Raw genomic sequence first — 21,604 nt, 5'->3', positions numbered from 1 at the left:
TCACAAATGATACCATTCTAGCCACCACTAAACCGCAGATACCACACATTCTCCGCTATGTTGCAATTTTGGAGCCTTTACACCAGCTGTAATCCAAAATCCAAAACACAGAATAGCAGTTTTTTTTATAGAAAACCCAGTATTTGTTCTAAATGTGAGCTGTCTTCTGGTCCATGGCTCATAAGATGTCTGGTATGTCAGCTGTCAGTCCCACAGACGGGACCCACCCACATTGTGGTCATAGCAGGAATACCTAGAACGAGGAACAACTGGTGCTCATAAATAACTAACAACAAAAATGACCCAAACAGCTCCGGTTTGCCTAAATCAGCGTCTCTGACCACAGCACACAGGGTACTAATGGCAGCCACAGAGGTTTCTGCTTCACTGAAATAGGACAGGGTTAAAGTCTGTGCTGTGTCTGTGTGTGTGTGTGTGTGTGTGTGTGTGTGTGTGTGTGTGTGTGTGTGTGTGTGTGTTTGTCATGTACATCCAGTCCATGGCTGTGTCAGTCTGCATGGGTGTGGTTTCTCAATGCCTCGTTTCAAAAAATCTTGAATCTCGTCCCGAAGCGCAGCCACAAACGGAAACAACAATCAACAGCTCGACCCAAAAACACATTCCTCAGGATTCATCGACCCACATACTGAAACTGTTGAACCACTGAGGCAGTAATGACCCCACATGAGTTTGTTGTGACTGACTGCGCTGAGGTTTCTTCAGAAACTACAACAAGGACATCAAAGCCGCTCACAGCACAACAGTGAGACTGTGGGCAGTCATGGGCTCCACAGTGTGAGAGGACTGATGAGATGATATGCCTTCATCTCTCCCACAGTTATTCATCATCAGCCCAGAGGAAGCCTCCACCCTCTGACACACTCTCTGTTATACAGCACATCAATCTGATGCATTCCTACAGTTATTCTGTGATGATGTGATGACATTTAGTTTGCTAGCGGTGCGGCTCTGGGAATGGCAGTGTTGGTCTGCGAGATCATGAGAAGATCTACCACTTTGGTTCAGACTTAATTATCTGATCAGACATTAAATGGATTGCAATGCGGTTTGTAAAGACATTCATTGTTCCCAGAGGATGCATCCTGATGTTTTTGGCACTCCTCTCATTTTCCTTTTGGTGTCACCATAAGGTTAATGTTTTTGTTTGTTAGAAAATGTCTTGACAACTATCAGATGGATTCAGGGCCAGACCTAGCGCATTTGGAGAGCTTTGTGTTTTATTTTAGTGTTTAGTATTTTTTAAAGAAACTAGAATTAATGCCTTGCAGTTGTATGCCTCTGCCAACCAGTCAAATTGCAGTTACAGTTTACATCCATATCTGTCCAGACTCATATGTAATCATGGCAGTTGATGATGTGTCAAACATGGATGCTGCTGCAAAGAAGCTACAAACTGCAAAACATGTATGCTTCACACACATCTTCAAACCAGCAGCACAGAAGATCTGTACAGTCAGCAGAGTTTGAGTCACTGATTTAGTATTTAACCACATGTTTCCCCTTCTGTTCCTGAGATATGATGTTGAGTTATGGCCAGAAAAGTGCTTTTGAAAACATTATGATGTTGATGTTGACCTTTGACCTTTTGGATATACAATAGTATCACTCCATTATTATATCCTATTACATATTTGTGTGAAATTTTGTCATTAATATGAATTCTTGAGGTATGGTCAAAAATATGTTTTCAGAGGCCACAGTGACCTTTGACCACCAAATTCTACTAAGTTCATCATTGCGTCCAAGTGGGTGTTTATGCAAAATTTGACAAAATTCAGTCAAGGCCTTCTTCTGATATTGCCTTTCCGAGAATGACCAAATACAAACCAAAAACAGACTTGACAGTCTCAAGGTCCTTGGTGGCAAGTAGCAGATACACACAAGCATGTGATGGTGTAACTATGTTTTCGATCGCTTGCGCAACACTTCAGTGGCGACTCTGCAATAATGTAGTCAGTCATGCTGCTGCATTGCCATGAATAGAGTAAAAACAGTATAAGAAAGTTAACAGCAAGAACACATTTCTTTTTTTCCAGATAGAGTGATGAAAGAAAACCCAGTTAAAGATTCCACTGAGTTACAGAAGCCCCTGAAAGACTGCTCTATACCTGCTAAACATCAGCATGTTAGCACGGTCATTGTAAGCATGTTAGCACGCAGACATAAGGATTTAGCTCAAAGCAGCGTCGCTGTCGGCCTCACAGAGGTGCTAGCATGGCTCTTAGTCTTGTTTTGTGTTTCAGTCAACTTTTAAATGAGCTTCAGAGAAGTTTGTGCATGTGTTAACGAGGGAGAGGGTGACTGTGACAGCAGTGTATATTTACTCAAAATGTACAATGTCTAGTAGCCACTTCGCTCCACAGTCAACTGACAACCAAATAAGCAAAGCTGCCTCATCCATGATGGTTTTGTGCTCCTAAGACACGACAATAGGGCTACTCTAGGTCCACTGTAATGAGCTGACAAACTTATTCAGTCCTCCTCTCTTGCCTAACAACCGTCAGAAATAAAACCAACCATATCGTATTATGTCATAAACACACACCACAGGAAAACACCAGAGTTGAGTCAGTCTGCCATAAATGTGAACCAGAGCAAAACAGCATTTTTTTGTGTGTGTTTTTTTCTAAAGGTGGCGGGCGGGATTTCCGTCTCTGCAGTTGGAATTTAATTATGTTGGGTTAGAAAACCAAACTTCCGCTGTGCTTGAGCTGATGTTTAGAACGGGACCGCAGCTATAGAGTCTGTTTGGATCCATAATTACACCATGGCAACAAAAGACGGGGTTATTTTTCTTGGATTGCACTCAGCTCGTGGGAAAGATTCTGGATTGTGTTGTCTTTAGTGGGGAACCAAATAAACAGAGAGAATTGAGAACGTTTTCTACTCCAAAGAGAAGGAAGGATTTGTATGTTTGAGCAGTTTTTCACCTATTCAGATGCTACATCTTGTCTGATATGGTTGAAAAATTAAAGTTTTTTTCACAGTTTTTTTTGGAGCGCCTGGATTTCCCTCTCATTTGATCCTGTTGGTACCTGGTTTCCATGAGCATGTGATACAAGTTTGTGACCTGCGTTTGATTTTGGTCTACAGAGCAACCAGTCATTTCTCTCTCTTTTTTTCTATGGTTGGAAATTCACTTGAAATTATGACTAGCAACTGACTGGCCATTTTTGAATATTTTTGCCCTTTTTTTAATCACAGGAAAGACATAGCAAATGCAGGGTTACAAAATAAGTGAGAATCATTTAAAATGACCAGAGCAACATGGTCTTACTCCCAACTGGTCAAATGCCAATGCTTGGTCTGTAGCCTTCAGTGTCAGACATCAACGCTCAGAGACATACAGTACTTTTGCGGCAGTAAGTGACGCTCCGGGCGGCATGTTATGACAGCACTGGCAACTACCGTAGTACAAAGAGTAAGAAAGCGTGACGTTAGATTACCAGTAACAAAAATATCTATCTTAAGCCAAACCATGATGTTTTTTGCAAACCTAACCACAAACTTTTTTTGCCTGAACCATTAATACTGGACGTGAAAGCACTGTGAAGCATGTTTATTTTCCGTGAAGCACTGCCTGCTTCCTTTTGGCACCCATGTTAACAATTTGGACTGTTCACACTGGACACAGCGCAACACAGAACGTCTTGGCTGTCTCGCGCTTTGAAATGACAGTTTCGGCATCTGGTCCATTTTTTTTTAGGAGCCGCAAGCAAATCTGGTGAGAAAACACACGAAAAATGTATTGTAAATTAGATGAAGTGTGTACTAAATATGATATAAATGATCTGATTATGATAAAAATTAAAAATGCATCCCATGATCCCATATTTTTGACTGTTGTGTCTAAATAGAGAGCTAGAAAGATGAGCGGACACACAGACACACAAAGACACATGAGCAGACAGAGACAGAGATCTAGATATGATTACAACAGCAGAGGAGCAGACTCGCTGGCTACCCAGCACGGAGAAATGCATGTCTGGTGTGAACGTCTATGTGACTGCTGACAGGGCGGCTACACAACAGTTAACGTAATGGGGTGCTTCCACTGTGAAGTTGGCATATAGAAAAGTAATCCTAAAACTAAGTTTTTTAACGTAGGTTCTAAGTTAATTTAAAAAAGACTTTATTCATTTAACCAGAAGAAACTATGAAAACAGAAGTTACACTATGCAAATTAACAAGCGTAAATTGACAAGCCCTCCTTGAACATCCAAAACTGACGCTGGAGTGCCTAGAGCATCACAGTTTGATGTGTAGGGCCACTGACTGGAAATTCGACAAGTTGGGAGTGGCAATGTGTTGACCACAGCCACAGAATACTTTAATCACATAAAATGCAATTAACAAGTATATCAAATTGCTGGTATATGCACCATGTTAAAGGATTAGATGTTCATAAATAACATGACATGGAAGGAAATCTGGCGTTAGTCTTATGTGAAAAGCTCAAATGTGAAGTCTGGCAATGAAAACTGAGAGACGAGAACAGACCTCCAGGCAAAGCAGAAGTGTAAATAAGATTAGAAACTCTGGAAGATAAATCTCAATTTAAGCATCAGATGAACCAAAACAAATAGCACATTTCATCTTGAAGAACTAAAAAAAAAAAAAACGACTTGATGAATCATGCCTTCCGTTATTGTGTGATCTGCAGTACAAGACAGCACAGGATCGTTTTGGCAAGATTGTAGGAAAGACTGCGGGCATCATCTGTTGAGACATTTCCTTCATTAGCCCTGGATATAGATCAAAGAAATCACTTGAAATTTCTTGCAGTTTTTTTTTTTTTTTTTTTGGTACACACATACACACAGACGACCACAGAAGACACCATGACGCACACAGCTAGGGGCAGTCATTTTCATTGCCACTAAAAACTCACTCTGTCTGTATTTGTGAGCAGAACAGGAGGATGATGTATTGAAACATCTTCTTGGACCTTCATATGAGTCTCTGTCACATCCCCAAGATACACAGACAAGTGTGTGTCCTGTGTGTGTGTGTGTGTGTGTGTGTGTGTGTGTGTGTGTGTGTGTGTGTGTGTGTGTGTGTGTGTGTGTGTGTGTGTGTGTGCAGACCACAGTCAGCCTCCAAGAGCTGGCTCTGTCCCAGGAGCCTGTTGTGTGTCAGCCCCAGCCAGCAAGTGGTCGGCTATTGCTGGCATGAAGAACAACTGGCACAGAACACACACCAACAGACAGACAGACACGCGCACACACGCACGCACGCACATACACACACACACACACACACACACACACACACACTCCTACTGTCACAAACTTTCTCACTCACTAAATCACACACCCACTTGACCGCGGCGGCTGGTGGAGGACGGTAAACGCAGCTTTGTTTTTTGTTTTTTTTGAAAACCAATATGTCTCATACTCCACAGAGGGACCATTTAACATTTTTCAGCTTGATGCCAGCTGACAGGCCACACACCATTTCTTTAAACTGAAGCATTGCAACATTTTGCAAGTAGAAATACCTGGCAATTAATGGAATTTCCCATTAAGTTTGATGCACGGTGCCATTATTTCATGCAGAACAAGACCTGGTCAGCGACTAAATAATGGACTTCAGAACCTCAATGTGGTGCGGCTTTTTATCTCACATTCCTCTGTACAAAATGCTGCTACATGACAGGCGGAGACAAACTGAATCTCTTCCAATCTGAGAAGACACCCAATTTCTCTGTCACCCCCTGGTCCATCATCACCTGCACCATCCAGCACACAAATAGTTGCTACAGTCTCAGTTCGAGATGAATGGCCCTGCTGGTGCACAGACATACAGTCACAGTCATGTATGAGATGAGGTTGTGTGACGTTGATTACAAGGTGATCGGCTGAAATAGAGGCAAAAAATTTGAACAGGCAACAACAAGATCTCATGCAGTTGTGTCTGATGAAATCAAGAGAATGAAAATGGTGGAGACACATTAAACTGAGGGAATGAGAACAGCAGCAAAATATCCCTGATTACAAGGCATATCAGAAGGTATGACATGAGCACACGATGACAGAAAAACAGAACTCTCTGAGTCCTGATGCACGCAAAAGGTAGAGACTATGGAAGTTGTGAAGACAGTGGAGTTCAGCAAGATTTCTTTAATCTTAACTGGAGTGTAAATGTTTAGTTTTTAGGGGCTTCATTGGTGGCGGTGCTATTTAGTCAGTTGATTGATGGATACAACAACTGTCTGATGGATTGCCATAAAATTTAGCACAGACATTAATTTACCCCTAGAAGACAAACTTTATTACTTTTGTGAATCCTACACTTTTCCTCTAGTGCCATCATCCAGTCAAAATAATTTGGTTTATGACTGAGTACCTGAAACACTAGTGACACTCCCATCAGCGTCAGCTGTACTCTGTGTTGAGTGCTAAAGGGCCTGACACACCAAGATGATGGTCAGCTGTTAATCAGTGGTGGGCCACTGGTGAGCAGCTGTCGCCCTAATTTGGGGGGGTGTCTTACACCATTAGCCTTAGTTGACCATTGTTCGCTTTTTTTTTGACCGATTCAGCATGTTGAGTCTGCATCAGTTATGGCAGAGCCCGTGGGTGAATAAAATCACTGATTGCTTTTCAGCAAACGACATCAGTCAAGAAGCCTTGAGATCAAAACAAACTTGCTATGTTAGGTGTGATTATTTTTTTAGCCATTAAGCTCTTAAGCAGAAAGAGTTCATAATCGTTTGTGTTATTGTGTTCACTGACACATCATTAACATCCTTTGCTCTTTCAGTATCAGGTTGTGTTGCTAATGTGCTAAGTGGCTAATTAACATTTTCAATTTGTCCTTTTTGAATGACAAATGCAGACTACCGCCTCCTGCTGGTATAGCGAGTTTATTCCTCTCACCCAGGAGCAGAGTGTATGTGCAATTTGGTCATTGGCTGTAATCCTTGGGCTGTGTTCAAGTGCAACTTTTTGGTGGAAATGCAGGCGGCATGATGTGACGAATCAGTCTGCCTTTGTCACTGCCAGTTCTTTGATGTTGGTTTGGTGTGACTGTAAAAAATGTTTTCTTACATATTAAATTAATTTAGTTCGTCATGGTGCTAAATAAACATTATACCTGTATGTTGACACTTTGAGAGCTAGCATGCTGATGATAGCATACAGCTGAAAGCCATGCTATGTCTGAGTACAGAGCTGCCAGTATGGTACTAGTGTTGATAAGAGAAGACTTCACAAACTACAGCGATTTGTTTCTCAGTAAAAACAGAACAAAACAAAACGTGTCATATGATTTCCAAACTTGCAAATTGGAAATTTCCAGTGGGGCTTGAAGGCAGCAGACAGATAAACATACACACCCTTACACATTAAGAAGTTCCTGGCCTGTCTTCACTGCTGCAACCAGATCGCCAAAATAAATGTTTGGTTTGTGTGTCTGCGAAACATGGATAAGTATCTTCAAAAAGGTTTTATTTTTCAAAAAACACTGGACTAAAAACTTTAAAAACAAGACGTTCATCCAAACACCTTCATCAGTTGTTCCGTTTGCAACAGGAAGTAGCTCTGGTAAATAAATACACACAAAGCAGTCACATGACAAGCACATGGCATGAGATCACATGACTTGTGGGAGATGTAGTCCATGGGCGTGTTTGCACTACTCCTGCGTTCCAATACCCATACTACCATACTATTTAGTATGCCAGAAAAAGATTTAGTATGTCCCAATATGAAGTATGTGAAATGCAGTATGCAAAAAATAACAGGATGTCCTACTACAACTGGCTGCATTTTGCAGAATGCAAGCCAGCATGCTTTGCTGGCTATTCTGACCCACAATCCTCTGTGCAGCAGATGATACGTCACATACGTCACGGTATGTCACGCAAATATGAACAAGGACACAGACACCACAATGACAGATGACAGTGCATTCAAGTGTAAGTACTAATAATGTTTTGCAACTCGTGTGTACAATTGATATCGTAATATAGTATCGCTGCATGAAGCTGAATGGATAAATGAGTGAAAAAATGTCAACCAATATTTGAACAAATGTTAACTTTGTATGGCCTAGTGTGTCCCAGTTGTGTGCATACTGCATGCAACAGTATGTACTTTATAAGGGCATCTGTAGTACATATGAAAGTAAAAAGAAAAAGTATGCGATTTGGAACGCAGCATCTCCCACAAGTCATGTGATCTCATGCAATGTGCTTGTCATGCATGGAGCATAAGATAGAGCCCATAGAGTAAATCGCAGCAACCACAAGGCCCGAATGAGTAATCAAGGTCTTAAAGTAAACATAACAAATGGGAGATGAAGGTGAGCGCTATAAGCATCAGTATAGATGCGACTGTACGAGATTAAATGAAGGAACAAGACAGAATAAATGGAAAGGTTTGTCCTCGTCTGAAAAAAACATTACCGTTTTCGAGTGAATATGCCTTTGAAATAATGAAGCATTTGCCCAAAAGTTCCAGGAAACCATAAAACAACATCTGGGGCTTTAGTGTCTAAGTTTAATGTTTCAACAAAACTGTTGTGAATGTTTGGTTATGTTTAGGCATGAAAACAACTTGATTACGGTTAGAAAAAGATCATGTTTTTTGCTTGAAATACCCTGTTTAGGGCGCGCAATCACAAAATACCCATTTTTGTTGCAATGGCGGACAGCTTGACAGCCATCTCACATGAGAGGACAATATCAGCACATACACATGTAATCAGAACTGCATCACTTTAGAAACATGCTTATTAAACGTACAAATGAATCATATCCAAGTTTTCTTCTGGCAACTGGGCTGACTACAGACAGATCGCACCAACCTTCTTTGACACATGTGGCTCTTATCGACCTCTCAAACCTTTCCAGGAATCCTTTTAGGAACTCTACCTGCTTAAGTCAGCATAAACAGATGTGTGGAGTTGCGGACAGAAAAGACAGAGGGACAAATGGAGGCAGGAAGACCCAATGGTAAGCTGACGACAGAAATGAAAAACCACAGAAAGACTATGAACACAGCGTCATCCATCAGGCAGATCAGACCAGGACCAGGACCAGCTGAGCTCTCCCATAGCTCCCAGCAGGTCAGAGGGCATTGTTTGACCTAAATATGAGCACAACCAGGGACGTAACAGAGACATCAGTCATATCCTCACTCTGCAGAGCTCTGAAGGAACACATGTGGGAAATGGTTCTGTTTTATCACTTTACTCCAAGGAGAGGAGAGCGGCAGATCTAAAGGACACAGGAAGTTAGATAGGAGGAAAGCAGCAAAGAATATAAAAGATGAAGAGGCCGGCAGTGGCAAGGAAAAGCAGCAGCAAGGTGAGGGCAAAAGAGCAAAGGCCTGCAAGGGGATGAGAGAGGATGATAAAATGGAAAAATGGGAGAACTCAAAGGCATTTCTGTATGGTATTTTACAGCTGGTGTTCTTGATAATCCCTCCAACGATGGGTTTTAACACACTTTCTCCTCATCCAGCTGCAGAGGGGAAACGGTGACTTTAGCAGCTTCACAACCGTAACATTAACAGATTAGCACATTTTGACATCCTAAGCTTCCAGCCACCTTTTCACTTCTTTAATGAAATTCATTGTTAACTTCACTAAATAAACTCCTGCGCTGTCACACCTGGGATTAAACTTTGTTAAACTTCTTTTCTTGAGCTTTTGCATGAGATCAAAAGTAGCCGCGTCATCAGGGGAGGTCCCGCACAGACATTACCCACAATCCCTACTGTTAATATAATCTTATGTGCAGATGGATCCTGGGGGGTGCAGCTCTGACGGAGCAAAGAGGAGGGGGCAGGGACCAACGATGGGGAAATTACGAACACATTTCTCCCAAATGTGTTCCATGCCGTCATGTGTTAGCACAACTCTGCTGAAAGCAAAATGTAAATCTTGAGATGCACTGTACACAGCCAGCACAAACCAGACTGTCAGAAATATTGACGGGTCGGGGTGTCAACGAAATGTATTCTGAAAACACCCACTTTCCATTAGCAAAGACAGAAAAAATTCAGGCTTTGCAACCGTCTCGGCCTCAGGAGCTCGACTATGAGCTCCATGAGATTTCAGAGTGTTTAAAGTTAGTACAGAGGACAAAACAAGAAGCAGGGAATACACCAGAGAACTTAAAATAGAAGCCAAAAGCTACTGTAAAAGCACTTCCATTGCACATTTCATTAAGCAGCTCAAACAAGGGCATCAGTTTTTCAGATTTGTGCAGATTTACATGCTAAATATCAAACATTTTGCTGGTTAATAGTGACAGATGTCCATCGCAATTTTCCTAATTTCTGAAAACACAATTTGACATATTGAAATTGCTTGTTCAGTCCAAATATGCAAATGTATTGAGTATCACAAAGGGAAAACTGAGGCAGAAAATCCTCAATGTTAAGAAGCTGGAAGAAGGCAGTGTTCAGCATTTTTGGCTTGAAAATTTCTGAAATTATTAATCGATTGTCAGAGTGATTATTTTTCTGTCGATCAATTACGAGTGTAGGTTTTGTTTCAGTACTGGTAGAAATGGGATACATATGAAACAGAGATATGGAGGTCCTCCCCCAGGAAATCTGAGCATCAAACACTGTAAGAAGTATTTCACCACTGGAGAGATGGTCCTTCATAAATGTGCCTATACAATAAATCTGTCTATACAGTAGAAAGACGTAAATACCTCTTTCTACTGTATAGACAGACAAAGAAAACAGAGAAAAAAGGCTGTGGCATTCGCTTTAGCTCAAGAGGTAGAAAACTTAAAACTACCAGAATGCACTGTACCACAGCACCCCAATAAACACTGGTGGGTAACATAATGCGAAATCGTTTGTTTGACGTCAGTGGCCGCCAGTTGGTAACAAACGATTTTTAATTACAAGTGAACAGTAAGCTAAAACATGTTTCTAAAAACATTTTAAGGCTTTGAAATAGGCAGTGCAGTAACATAATCTTGGTTTATGCAATCAGTGCTGTTTAGTTTTACCTTTTGATCGGAGTTTGGTCTAAGTTTGAGAGAGGGAGAGAAAGAGAGGCCGGGGTCTCTTGGTTCACTTCTGTACTGTCTGTGTCCACGGTGACGGCAATACAGCCTGTAGTTCAAGCAACAGCCCGAGAGCCACCATCCAATGACGCAAAACATATTATCCAGTGTTTTGGGGGGTTAAGACTCTACTCCTTCCATGTCTTTATTGGGGGGGACAAATGCACATGTTCTAAATATTGAGGGGGACATGTCCCCGGCATCCCTACTGAAATCTACACCCATGCAATCAACTAAGCAACTCAAACATTGATTTAACTGTCTGTGAAGGCCTTATTAGGGATGATTTTCATATGACATATGAATCCAAAGCCTGACATACTGATAATGAGTGCACTGGTGCCAACACAGACTTGGCCTTTATATTGTGCTTTCCCTTTTTGAGTCAAAACAAAGACAGTACCTCTCAGATCACAGCAAAACAAAAAATTCATTTTGTACTCCAAGTCACCTACTTTTCTTAGGGGTGGTAACACAAGAATGAGTCCGATAGAGAATGATTCAGGGTTTGAGGATGAAAACAACAAGAGCGTGTGAGGAGGTGAGAGAAACAAGCATCTCCTCAGCTTACACAGACTTAACTCGGACTCCAGCCTTCTTCATGTGTCCTGTCTCTACGTCTCAGAGGGCCTCAGGGGCCTCTGAAGTGGAGCCAGAACCCCATCACACTAAAGCCAGAGGTGATGTCATCTTCATTGGTTAAGGCTGTCCTTTCTTGCTCTGATAAAACAGCTGGCTTAGAGCCCCCAGTGCCGCAGTTTTCTGCTCTGCAGGGCTGCATTAACAGGGTTTGCAACATTAACACTTAAAAGATAAATGCACAAACTCACACACAGAATTCTGTTAGCAACCAAAATTGTCCACAATTAAAGAAATAGTTTGCAATTTGGGGAAATGGTTGTATTTGTTTTCTTGCAGAGATTTAGATGAGAAGATTGAGTCTCACGTTTGTGCTGTGAATATGAAGCTACAGAAGATAGCTTAGCATAAAGACTGGAAACAATGGAAAGCAGCCTGGCTCAAACCAGAACTAACAAAATCTGCCAACATGTTACATCTTGTTTGTTTAAAGGAATACTTCACCCACAAAAGGACCACTTGTATATCAGTCTCACACCCCATGTTACATTGAATTCCTTAAGAATTCTTTGTTTTTCTCACATGCCTCCGCAGTGAATGAAGGATCCAAAAACTAAAAAAATTCATGATGAATTGAATAGGCAACCACATTTAATGACAACAGAACAATATGAAAACATCAGTTTACAAACTCTCATAAAACTTGTTTTTTATCCATTCGTATGCTCATCGCTTCCCAAACATACATTTTTGCTAAAACCTAAAATTCTGACAAAAATAAAGACACATTTATCATTAATAATTGCCGCATGAAAATTAACCAGAATGCAGGTAATTAAGTGTGTGATGCTCAAACTTTCCTGGCCAAGGACCCCCAAAACCCCCACTTCCTATATGCCCCCTTAATGTTGACACAAAATTTATGTCCTTGCTGAAAGGACCGGCCTATACCTTCTTTGAACCATTCACTAGAAAACTTTCTTTGAAGAACAAACGAAAAAGAAGCGGTATAAATTTTAAATGTTCTCCCGTAGTATTATCGACCATTATTTCCAAAGAATCCTGACATACATAAAATACTGAATTCACCTACTTCTGTTAATCTACATGAGGAGAACCAGTCTTTGTTTCGGAGCCTGATCCTGGTGCGGTCACGTATGTTACAAAGACCTCGCAGAGGAGTGTCACGCTCATTAATCTCAGTGGGGCCACTTTCCCACAGAACCGGCTCTCTGCTTCGTTGCTGTCTGGGCAGCTTGTAGCAGCTGGAGCCCTGTGGGACAGAAACCCTCCTCATTACACTTCACTTCTCTTCTCTTGCTACACAGCTGTCTCTGCACTGCCAACTCTAACACCTTGTTGTTTCTTGTGCACTGGTCCTAACTTTCTCCCCTCAGTGTCCTCTCCTTCTCTCCTCGGTGTGAAGCAGACTGTCAGTGACATCAGCCTCTGTCTTTCAGGTCTCCCCGCTGAGTCGATGTGGCCTTCTGTCTCTCCATATGGAGACAATTTTCCTCCTGCTCTGTAGCCATTAGAACTTGCAAATACATTTCAGTAAACGTTAAATAAACAGCCAGATTACTTATTCACACTCCTGCAACCACTTTGGTCTCAAGTGAACCATAATCTCTGGCAGCACCGACTCAGCGGATGCAGCTATGTGTTAATCTTTGTGTGGAATAATATCTACAGCAAATCCAAATAATGGTTTCCAAAGGCTTTGTAATAATGTCTGTGTTTATTCCATTAGTAATAATGTGTGTTTTCTTAACTCGTGGTAAATCTTGGCTCTCCAAGTGCAACAATGAATAATTTTTGCAAAATGGAACAAGGTGCGGTAATTATGACCAATAAGCAAAACTTGCTCATTGAGGTAACTGTTAATGTTGGACATATGTGGACAGATCGTGCCAGCGTTTTTCAGTGACACATGAAATGCTCCATTGCCCAACCCCCCAAAATCTGAAATTTGCTGAGTATACTAAATAATTTTAATAGATCACTGTTAAAATAGCTGCATTTTAAAGGTCCAGGCTGTAGGAGGGGAGTATAGTAGCAGAAAAGGAATATAAGTATGTTTTCTTACAAATCTAATTTGTTTTTATTACCTTAGAATGAGACATTTATATCTACACAGGGAGCGGGACATCGTCCACAGAGTCTGCCATGTTTCTAAAGTAGCCCAGAATGGACAAACCAAGTACTGGCTCTAGATAACGGCATTTGCATTTTTGTGTTTTTGCGTCTTATCCATTTTTCTGTTTTCAGTTTGGCCACTATAGTTAGCAGTCTCTCCACAATGAGCCAAACAGCTTTTTTTCCAACAATTTTATGCAGGAAACTACTTTATGCAGGGTTTTTACAGATCGTCTGTTTGTTTTGGAGAGGAAGAGACCTCTGCGGATAATTTGGCTCCCAGTAAAATCATCCTGAATGTCCGGATCTTAAGTTATCAAAAGCCCCTTTTACACTGCCTTTTCAAGGCAGTAATATCCAGCCGTTATGCCGCCTCACCGCCCTGTATGTAAGGCCATCATGTCTCATCTGGATGTACCATTTCAATGATCCTGTTCGCGTTGGTGATGAGTCGAAACAGAATGCAGGGGCCCTCTAAACAAGTCTGGAGTAAGACAACCTCCTATCAGAGCCTTCATCGATGACCTCACAGTGACAACAACAACTGTGCCAGGAGCCAGGTGGATCCTCCAGGGGTCAGAAAAGCCAATGTCATGGACACGCATGAGTTTCACACCCACAAAGTCCAGGTTCTTGGTTCTGAAGAAAGATCACAGTTCCACTTCAGGTTCATTAAAGACCAGATCCCGTCAGTCACCGAAAAAACAGTGAATAGTCTCGGCAAGGTCTTGAAAGACACAGACTCCATCAAGGCCACCAGTGCTGACCTGGAGTGCTGGTTACAAACAGTGGACAAGTCTGGGCTCCTTGGAAGATTCCACGCCTGGGTCCTCCCAAGAATCCTCTGGTCTCTGCTCAACTATGAAGTCCTTATGACTGTGGTGGATTGCTTTGAGCGCAAAGTGAGCAGCTATGTATGCTGAGGAGGACGTCAAGATTCCAAAGTGTCCGGTGCAGGGATGGTTGTGAGGACAGGGAGGGCAGCTGAGACAGTCCAGCAGGCAGAGTCTTGGCTGAAGCACAAGGCCATCCTTGGGAGTGTGGCACAAGGAAGAGCCGGACTCGGGAGACTAACAACATCGCGTTACGGTTCTGCCAGAAGTAAGGACATGTGGAAGTGGAACCCTCAGAGGATGGAAATTCCTAATCCAGGGGGTTTATGAAGTCCTTCCCAGCCCATCCAACCTGTTCATATGGGGAAAAATAGAAACACCCTCATGCACCCTGTGTTCCAAAACAGGGACCCTGGAGCACATCCTGAGCAGCTGTCCTAAGGCGCTGGGCGAGGGATGATATTGCTGGAGACACGACCAGGTCCTAAAGTCTATTGCTGATGCAATCAGCAAGGGGATAAAAGACAGCAGGTACACCCCCACTACAGCCAAAGCCATCTGCTTTGTGAAGGATGGACAGCAGCCAAAGGAAAGATCGAAGGCCGGCCCGGTCAGTTTGCTCTCAACAGCCCAAGACTGGATGATGATGGGGGACCTGGAGAAGTGACTGAAAATTCCACCACACATCACCCAGTCCACACTGAGACCTGATATCATCTTGGTCTCTGAGACCACAAGACAACTGGTTCTGCTGGGGCTCACATTGCCCTGGGAGGACAGGCTGCAGGAGGCTCATGAGAGGAGGAAGGCCAAATACAAAGAGCAGGTGGAGGATAGCCGGTGTAAAGAGTGGAGGACCAGGTTCATGCCAGTAGAGGTAGGCAGTCGGGGATTTGCCAGTCACTCCCTGAACAAGGCCTATGGAGCCCTTGCCATAAATGGTGTCAGTAGGAAAAGAGACATCGGTAAAAACGTGGAGACGGCAGAAAAAGCTTCCAGATGTCTCTGGCTGAAAAGGGGGGAGCAGTGGGGCAGCAGAATGCCACTTGGACACCGGCCGAGGTCTGTTGTAAGACCCAAAACACCCAGTGACTCCAGGATACAACACTGATGATGTGTCCAAGTGTGTGCATCAGAAGATCATTTGCAGAACTGTGTAAAAATGCAAAGAATGCATAAAGAAAGGAACTTTGTACAGGTCCTACAGCGTGATCTCTATGTAAAATGGGCTACTGATTTATAATGTGAAACTGCTTTATTCAGTGTTGTTATTGGCTTTAATCACCTGGCCGCTTGTTTTGAGGGGAGGGGGCCTCTGCAGATGATTCGACTCTTAGTTAAAAAACACCTAAACAATAAACACTAAAGAAATCCTAACCTGGGAGTTCACACATGGCAAACGGGAGATGGTACAGCTGATTACAATTTGCAGTCCGCTAGATGTCACTAAATCTTACACACTGCTCCTTTAAATAACTAAGCAAATGCAGTCTCAAAAGCCATTTTACAGGCATCCACAATCTTTAAAATACAATATATGAAATGAAAACATGTTTGTCAGTGTGGTTGTACACACATGCACACACACACACACACACACACACACACACACACACACACACACACACACACACACATATACATATACACACACACTATATGGACAAAAGTATTGGGCCACCTACACATTACACCTACAGGAGATTTTATAACATCCCATTCTATATCCATGGGCGATAATATGGAGTTGGTCCCCCCTTTGCAGCTATAACAGCTTCCACACTTCTGGGAAGGCTTTCTACAAGATTTTAGAGTGCGTCTGTGGGAATTTTTGCCCATTTATCCAGAGGAGCATTTGTGCGGTCAGTCACTGATGTTGGAGGAGAGGGCCTGTCTCGCAATCTCTATTCTAGTTTATCCCAAAGGTGTTCGATGGGGTTGAAGTCAGGTCTCTGTGTGGGCCAGTCAAGTTCTTCCAAACCAAACTAATCTAACCATGCCTTTATGGACCTTGCTTTGTGCACTGGAGCACAGTCATGCTGGAACAGAAAAGGGTCTTACTCAAACTGTGTCCACAAAGTTGGAAGCATAGAATTGTCCATAATATCTTTGTAAGATGAAGCTTTAAGATTTCCCTTCACTGGAACGAAGAGCCCTAAGCCAGCCCCAGAAAAACAACCCCATAGCATTATCCCTCCTCCACCAAACTTTACAGTTGGCTAAATGCAGTCAGGCAGGTAACGCTCTACTGGCATTCACCAAACCCAGACTCTTCCATCAGACTGCCAGATGACTGACTGCTTTTTCACTCCAGAGAACACGTTCCCGCTGCACCAGAGTCCAGTGGCGGCGTGCTTTACACCACTCCCGACGCATGGCATTGTGCTTGGTGATGTAAGTTTTGCATGTAGCTGCTCGGCCATGGAAACCCATGCCATGAAGCTCCCGGTGCACAGTTTTTGTGCTGATGTTAATGCTACAGAAGGTTTGGAACTCTGCAATTATTGAGTCAGCAGAGCGTTGGCGACTTTTACGCACTATGCGCCTCAGCACTCAGCGAGCCCGCTATGTAACTTGGCTGTGTTGCTGTGGTTCCTAAATGCCCCCACTTTGCAATAATACCACTTTCACTTGATTGTGGAATATCTAGGAGGGAAGAAATTTCATGAACTGACTTGTTACAACAGTGGCAAACTAGTACAGTACCATGCTCGAATTCAGTAAGCTCTTTAGACCAACCCATTCTTCCACAAATGTTTGTAAAGGCAGACTGCATGTCTAGGGGCTTGATTTTATACACCTGTGGCAATGGGACTGAATGAAACACCTGAATTAAATGATTAAGGGGTGTGGCCCAATACTTTGGTCCATATAGTAAATATTTATATACTGTATATGCAGCAGAGTTAAGGCAGCCCAACATTAGACCTCCATCCATCCTCACAGACTGTTTCCTCAGCTGACTGTGGTGTCTCGCCCCTGGGTGAAAATTTTAGTCTTTACTGGGCCCAGAGTCTGTGGTCTGTGGTATCCAGACACAGCACTGCCCATCATGAGACCTACATTACCTCCCACTATACAAGCTGCTCTGCTGGACGTTCCTCTGAGCTTTTGTCATTCATACTTTTGACTGTAAAAACCATGATGATATTCAGAGAGACAGACTCTGCGCTGTCTCCAGTTAACACACATGCACAAAGAAAGAAGAGTTACAGCGGGAGACAGTTGGTGTTTCTGATCCTCCTTTGAGGCACAGAAGGGTTTCGAATGCACAGCCATAAAAAAAAGGTACAAAACCGCAGGGCATAGATCTCTTTCAACTGTTGCTTTATTGCAGTTCATGTTCCCAAAAGTAATCCAAAACAGGCTCTCGATCTTAATTCAAAACAACTTTACAATCGTATCAAAAGGCTGCACAGAAGCACGATTAGCAAGCTGCCTGACTACACACCACCAAACATAAAACAAGCCACTGATGTGGGTAAAGCTGCTAAAAAGACACAGATAAGTCAAACATACACATGGCCTTTATTTCAGTCCCTAAGAGAGATAACCTCCAACCACTTTCTCCGCTACTGTTTTTTTGAGAAAGTTGCACTATGTGAAAGAAGAAAGAAACCACAAATAACTTACCCTCACGACACTCTTCTCCCACAAACCCCGGGCAGCATCTCCACTCCAGTGAAGTCACCTGCTTGTAGGCAAGTTTGAAGGACGGCCTAATCAGAGTCCTGTAGCTGCAAAACAGACATTATCAAACATTATTATCACATTTATGTCTGATTCTTTGATTTTTGAGCATTTTTGCCTTTTTTGGATAGTAGACTAGAGAGAGGGCAGAAATAAGGAAGGAGAGGGGAAACGTAATCTTAATATGAATATGTATCATTTTGTCAGACAGATTGTCTATACTGTAATTTTATTATGTCGGTCTGTTCTACACACATGGCATCTATTGCCCATTTGCCCGTCATGGAAGAGTGATCCCCTCTCTGTTGCTCTTTGAGGTTTCTTCCATTTTTTTTTCCACATTTAAGGTTTTTTTTTGGAGGGGAGTTTTTACTTATCCACGTTGAGGGGCCAAGGACAAAGGGGTATTACATGTTGTAAAGCCCTCTGTGGCATATTGGTATTTGTAATATTGGGCTCTACAAATAAATTGAATTGCATTGAATATTTCCATATCGTGTAACCGTGTGCTTTTAATTCACATAATAATTTTTTCCTGTCTTTTTTAGACCATTTAAAGTGAAGGTAAAAGCCAACCCCAGATTCACTCTTATTTGGCGTTTTGCTTTGCTATATTTGCATTATTTTTCTGTGCTGTGTCTCTTGGATGCGTGCTTCTTATGGTGTGGCTGCTGGTTGTTACCTTTTTATAGAGCCCCAACCACACTAAACCCGAACCACACTAAGCACTGTTTGGGAACAACAGCCATAAATGTCCCAAACACAGAAAATAAGAGAATACAGGCAGAGGTCAGAGTCTCTGCAGAAAAATGCACCACCGCATGCTTCTGTAGTGGCTCATCATGATGATTGAGAGGAATTATTTCTGTATAAGCTGATGAACTGTTTTTAAGGAAAATCCTGCACAGTTTATCTTTAAGGTTCAGAGTATATTTGGACCTTTTTCCACCCTTTATTACAGGAGAAAGAGAGGGAATGAGAAATGGCAATGTTTCAATTATATATATGCCTAATTTACATAAATATTTCCAGTCCATGTTACGTTGCTGCCTGAGCCTACACCTTTGAATCTGCCCACTCCAATATTTGGCTGATTTATCTGGCATAGTGGCATGAAACAGCAATTTCAGTTAAAACAAAAAAGAAACAATGAGCAGCACGATAGGACTCAATTAGTCAGTCAGTGGCATGGGGTGGGTTAATGCTGATGTCAAGCTGTTGTCAAGTTGTGCGTCAGAATTATGAGGAATAATAACCACAATGGCAAGCACAATAGGCAAGGCAGACGCTGCCATCACGGCTGTTCTAAATCAACATGTCTACTCATTGTCACCAAACATCGTAATTTGTTTTCACTTCACTCTGCTCCACTCTTAAAACCCTGCACAACAGGTTTTTTAGCAAGTCTACACATCATATGGATTGGATCCGCTCTATTTCAAGTGCGCCGGTGCTCCATTTGACACCTAACAGCAAGAGCCGAGAAAACTGTCACCACTGAAATTTAGCAGCAGATCTAGTTTATCTGGCAGCTACAATGACAGTCAAATTGTGTGCAGGCTCTGCCTACTCAGTGCATTACAGGTGCTGACCCATTCAGGCACATATGGGAAAATCAACACCCCCCACACACAATGTCAGACTGAAGATGAAAAATGAGTGAAAGTTCACAATTCTGTCTGATATCCAGTAAGTGACATTGTACTTACTTACTACTACTTACTACTTATACATACCTAATTTAGAGGGAAACCCTTAAAAGACTTTAATTTTCTGATACTTCTGTTACTTAAGTGAAAAAATAATGCAGGTCTTTAATTTTTGCCTGAGTATTTTAATAATGTTGTATTACTACAATTACTTTTGTGTAAGATCCTTTTCAATCAAAAAAAGAGTGAAAATATGATAGGACAGAGGCCCCATGCCTGTGTTTGCCTAGGGGCCCCCAAATCTCTAAATCCACCCCTGTCACTACACAGGACTTCCCCTATTAATGAGAAAAACAGTATCAGCATCACAGAGCTGAAGGAGCTGACAGAGGAATAAGATTAGTTGGCTGAAGGGGGGTAGCTGAGAGGACTGTGAGGGTACCTGATGACTTTGGAGCATGGTCCGGGCCATCGGCAGGCCTGAATCACTCTCTGCACTGAGGTTTCTGTCCCATTGTGCACCTGACAGGACACTGTTCTGGAGACAGTATACTGACACCAGTTCCTAAAATACAAATGAAACTGAGTTCATACTTATTATTAATACTTTATGAGAGAAATCATACAAAATCCATATCAATAATGGGAGAATTTGGGGAAAGAACACATTTAGAGCTGCATAGAATTTATTTCTGCTAAAGACACAAAATAAATCTTAAAACATTTGCAGTCAAAGGCGCCATCAGTGTGCATGTGCTCACCTGAGTTGAGTACGGGTCCCGGTACCTGGTGGTCCAGCGTTGCCGCCCTGCTCCGATTTGATGCGCTGCCGCTGCACAGTGATGCCTGGAAAATGATAAACAAACCCTGTTTGCAGCGACGGATAGATTATAGATATCCACATGCACAGCGCGTACAGGAACGATAAAGCCATCATCTCCTTTTGATTTATCCCTGACAGAGATATCCGCAGACACCGACGATTTTTTCAAGTAAATCCCGAAGTTATAAATCCCTCTTTGATAGTATCTGAAGTGGAACAGGGAGAACGAGCGCCTAGGAAAACTCCACTGAAACCATGAATGAGTTGCTCATTTCGTCTTCCCTGCGAGAAACAAACTGCCCCCCTCACGAGCCCAAAATGAATGACACACAGCCTCTTCCTATAGAATAATGCGGTTTTCTGACGTTTGACATCGTGCCGAGGGCTGAGGAGTCAAATATCCAGTGTGCGTAAAAAGCGCGCTGAGTGAGGGCTGGAGACGGAGCGCATAAAAGCGCATCTGGTCCCGATCGAAAAACCACCCTTCAGTTTTCATGCAGGTCCTATGATGTGAATGTGATGACCAAAAGTGAAATCCCAGTAACTCTAACGTACTTTGTAGCTCGTCTTTTGTCTTTATTACTATAAGTGATGGACTATCCATTATAAGGCTATTTACTTTACTTTGAGTCGACATAGTCCGCGGTAACAAAGACTGATGTGCGCGATGACACTATGATCTTACAATAGTCGGATGTGGTCTCTGTTCATTTTCATCACTTTGTCATAATAGCAGGCTGCGTTTGCTTTTAGAGAATAAACTACATCTGAGACTCTGCCAACATATTAAAGACTGAATTATTATTTTATTTTAGTAGGACATTTAATGCCTTTGATG

The 21,604-nt window shown here is 42.3% G+C and overlaps 1 protein-coding gene across 1 annotated transcript in view; it reads right to left on the bottom strand.

Moving 5' to 3' along the window:
* The window catches only part of LOC121943326 (collagen alpha-1(XXVI) chain), a 32,376-nt gene extending 11,119 nt beyond the window's left edge, over positions 1–21,257 (bottom strand). The window contains exons 1-3 of the mRNA XM_042486846.1: positions 20,705–21,257; positions 20,386–20,508; positions 18,238–18,341 (exon numbers count right to left, since the gene is read on the bottom strand). Of these exons, the coding sequence (XP_042342780.1) occupies positions 18,238–18,341; positions 20,386–20,508; positions 20,705–20,880 (403 nt within the window). The 5' untranslated portion in view covers positions 20,881–21,257. The remainder of the gene's footprint in view (positions 1–18,237; positions 18,342–20,385; positions 20,509–20,704) is intronic.
* Between the last annotated feature and the right edge of the window lie 347 nt (positions 21,258–21,604).

Source organism: Plectropomus leopardus, chromosome 5, assembly GCF_008729295.1.
Source record: "Plectropomus leopardus isolate mb chromosome 5, YSFRI_Pleo_2.0, whole genome shotgun sequence".
Taxonomy (NCBI): Eukaryota; Metazoa; Chordata; class Actinopteri; order Perciformes; family Serranidae; genus Plectropomus; species Plectropomus leopardus.
Note: the sequence above shows the minus strand (reverse complement) of the source record. Positions and strands in the feature narration are given on the sequence as shown.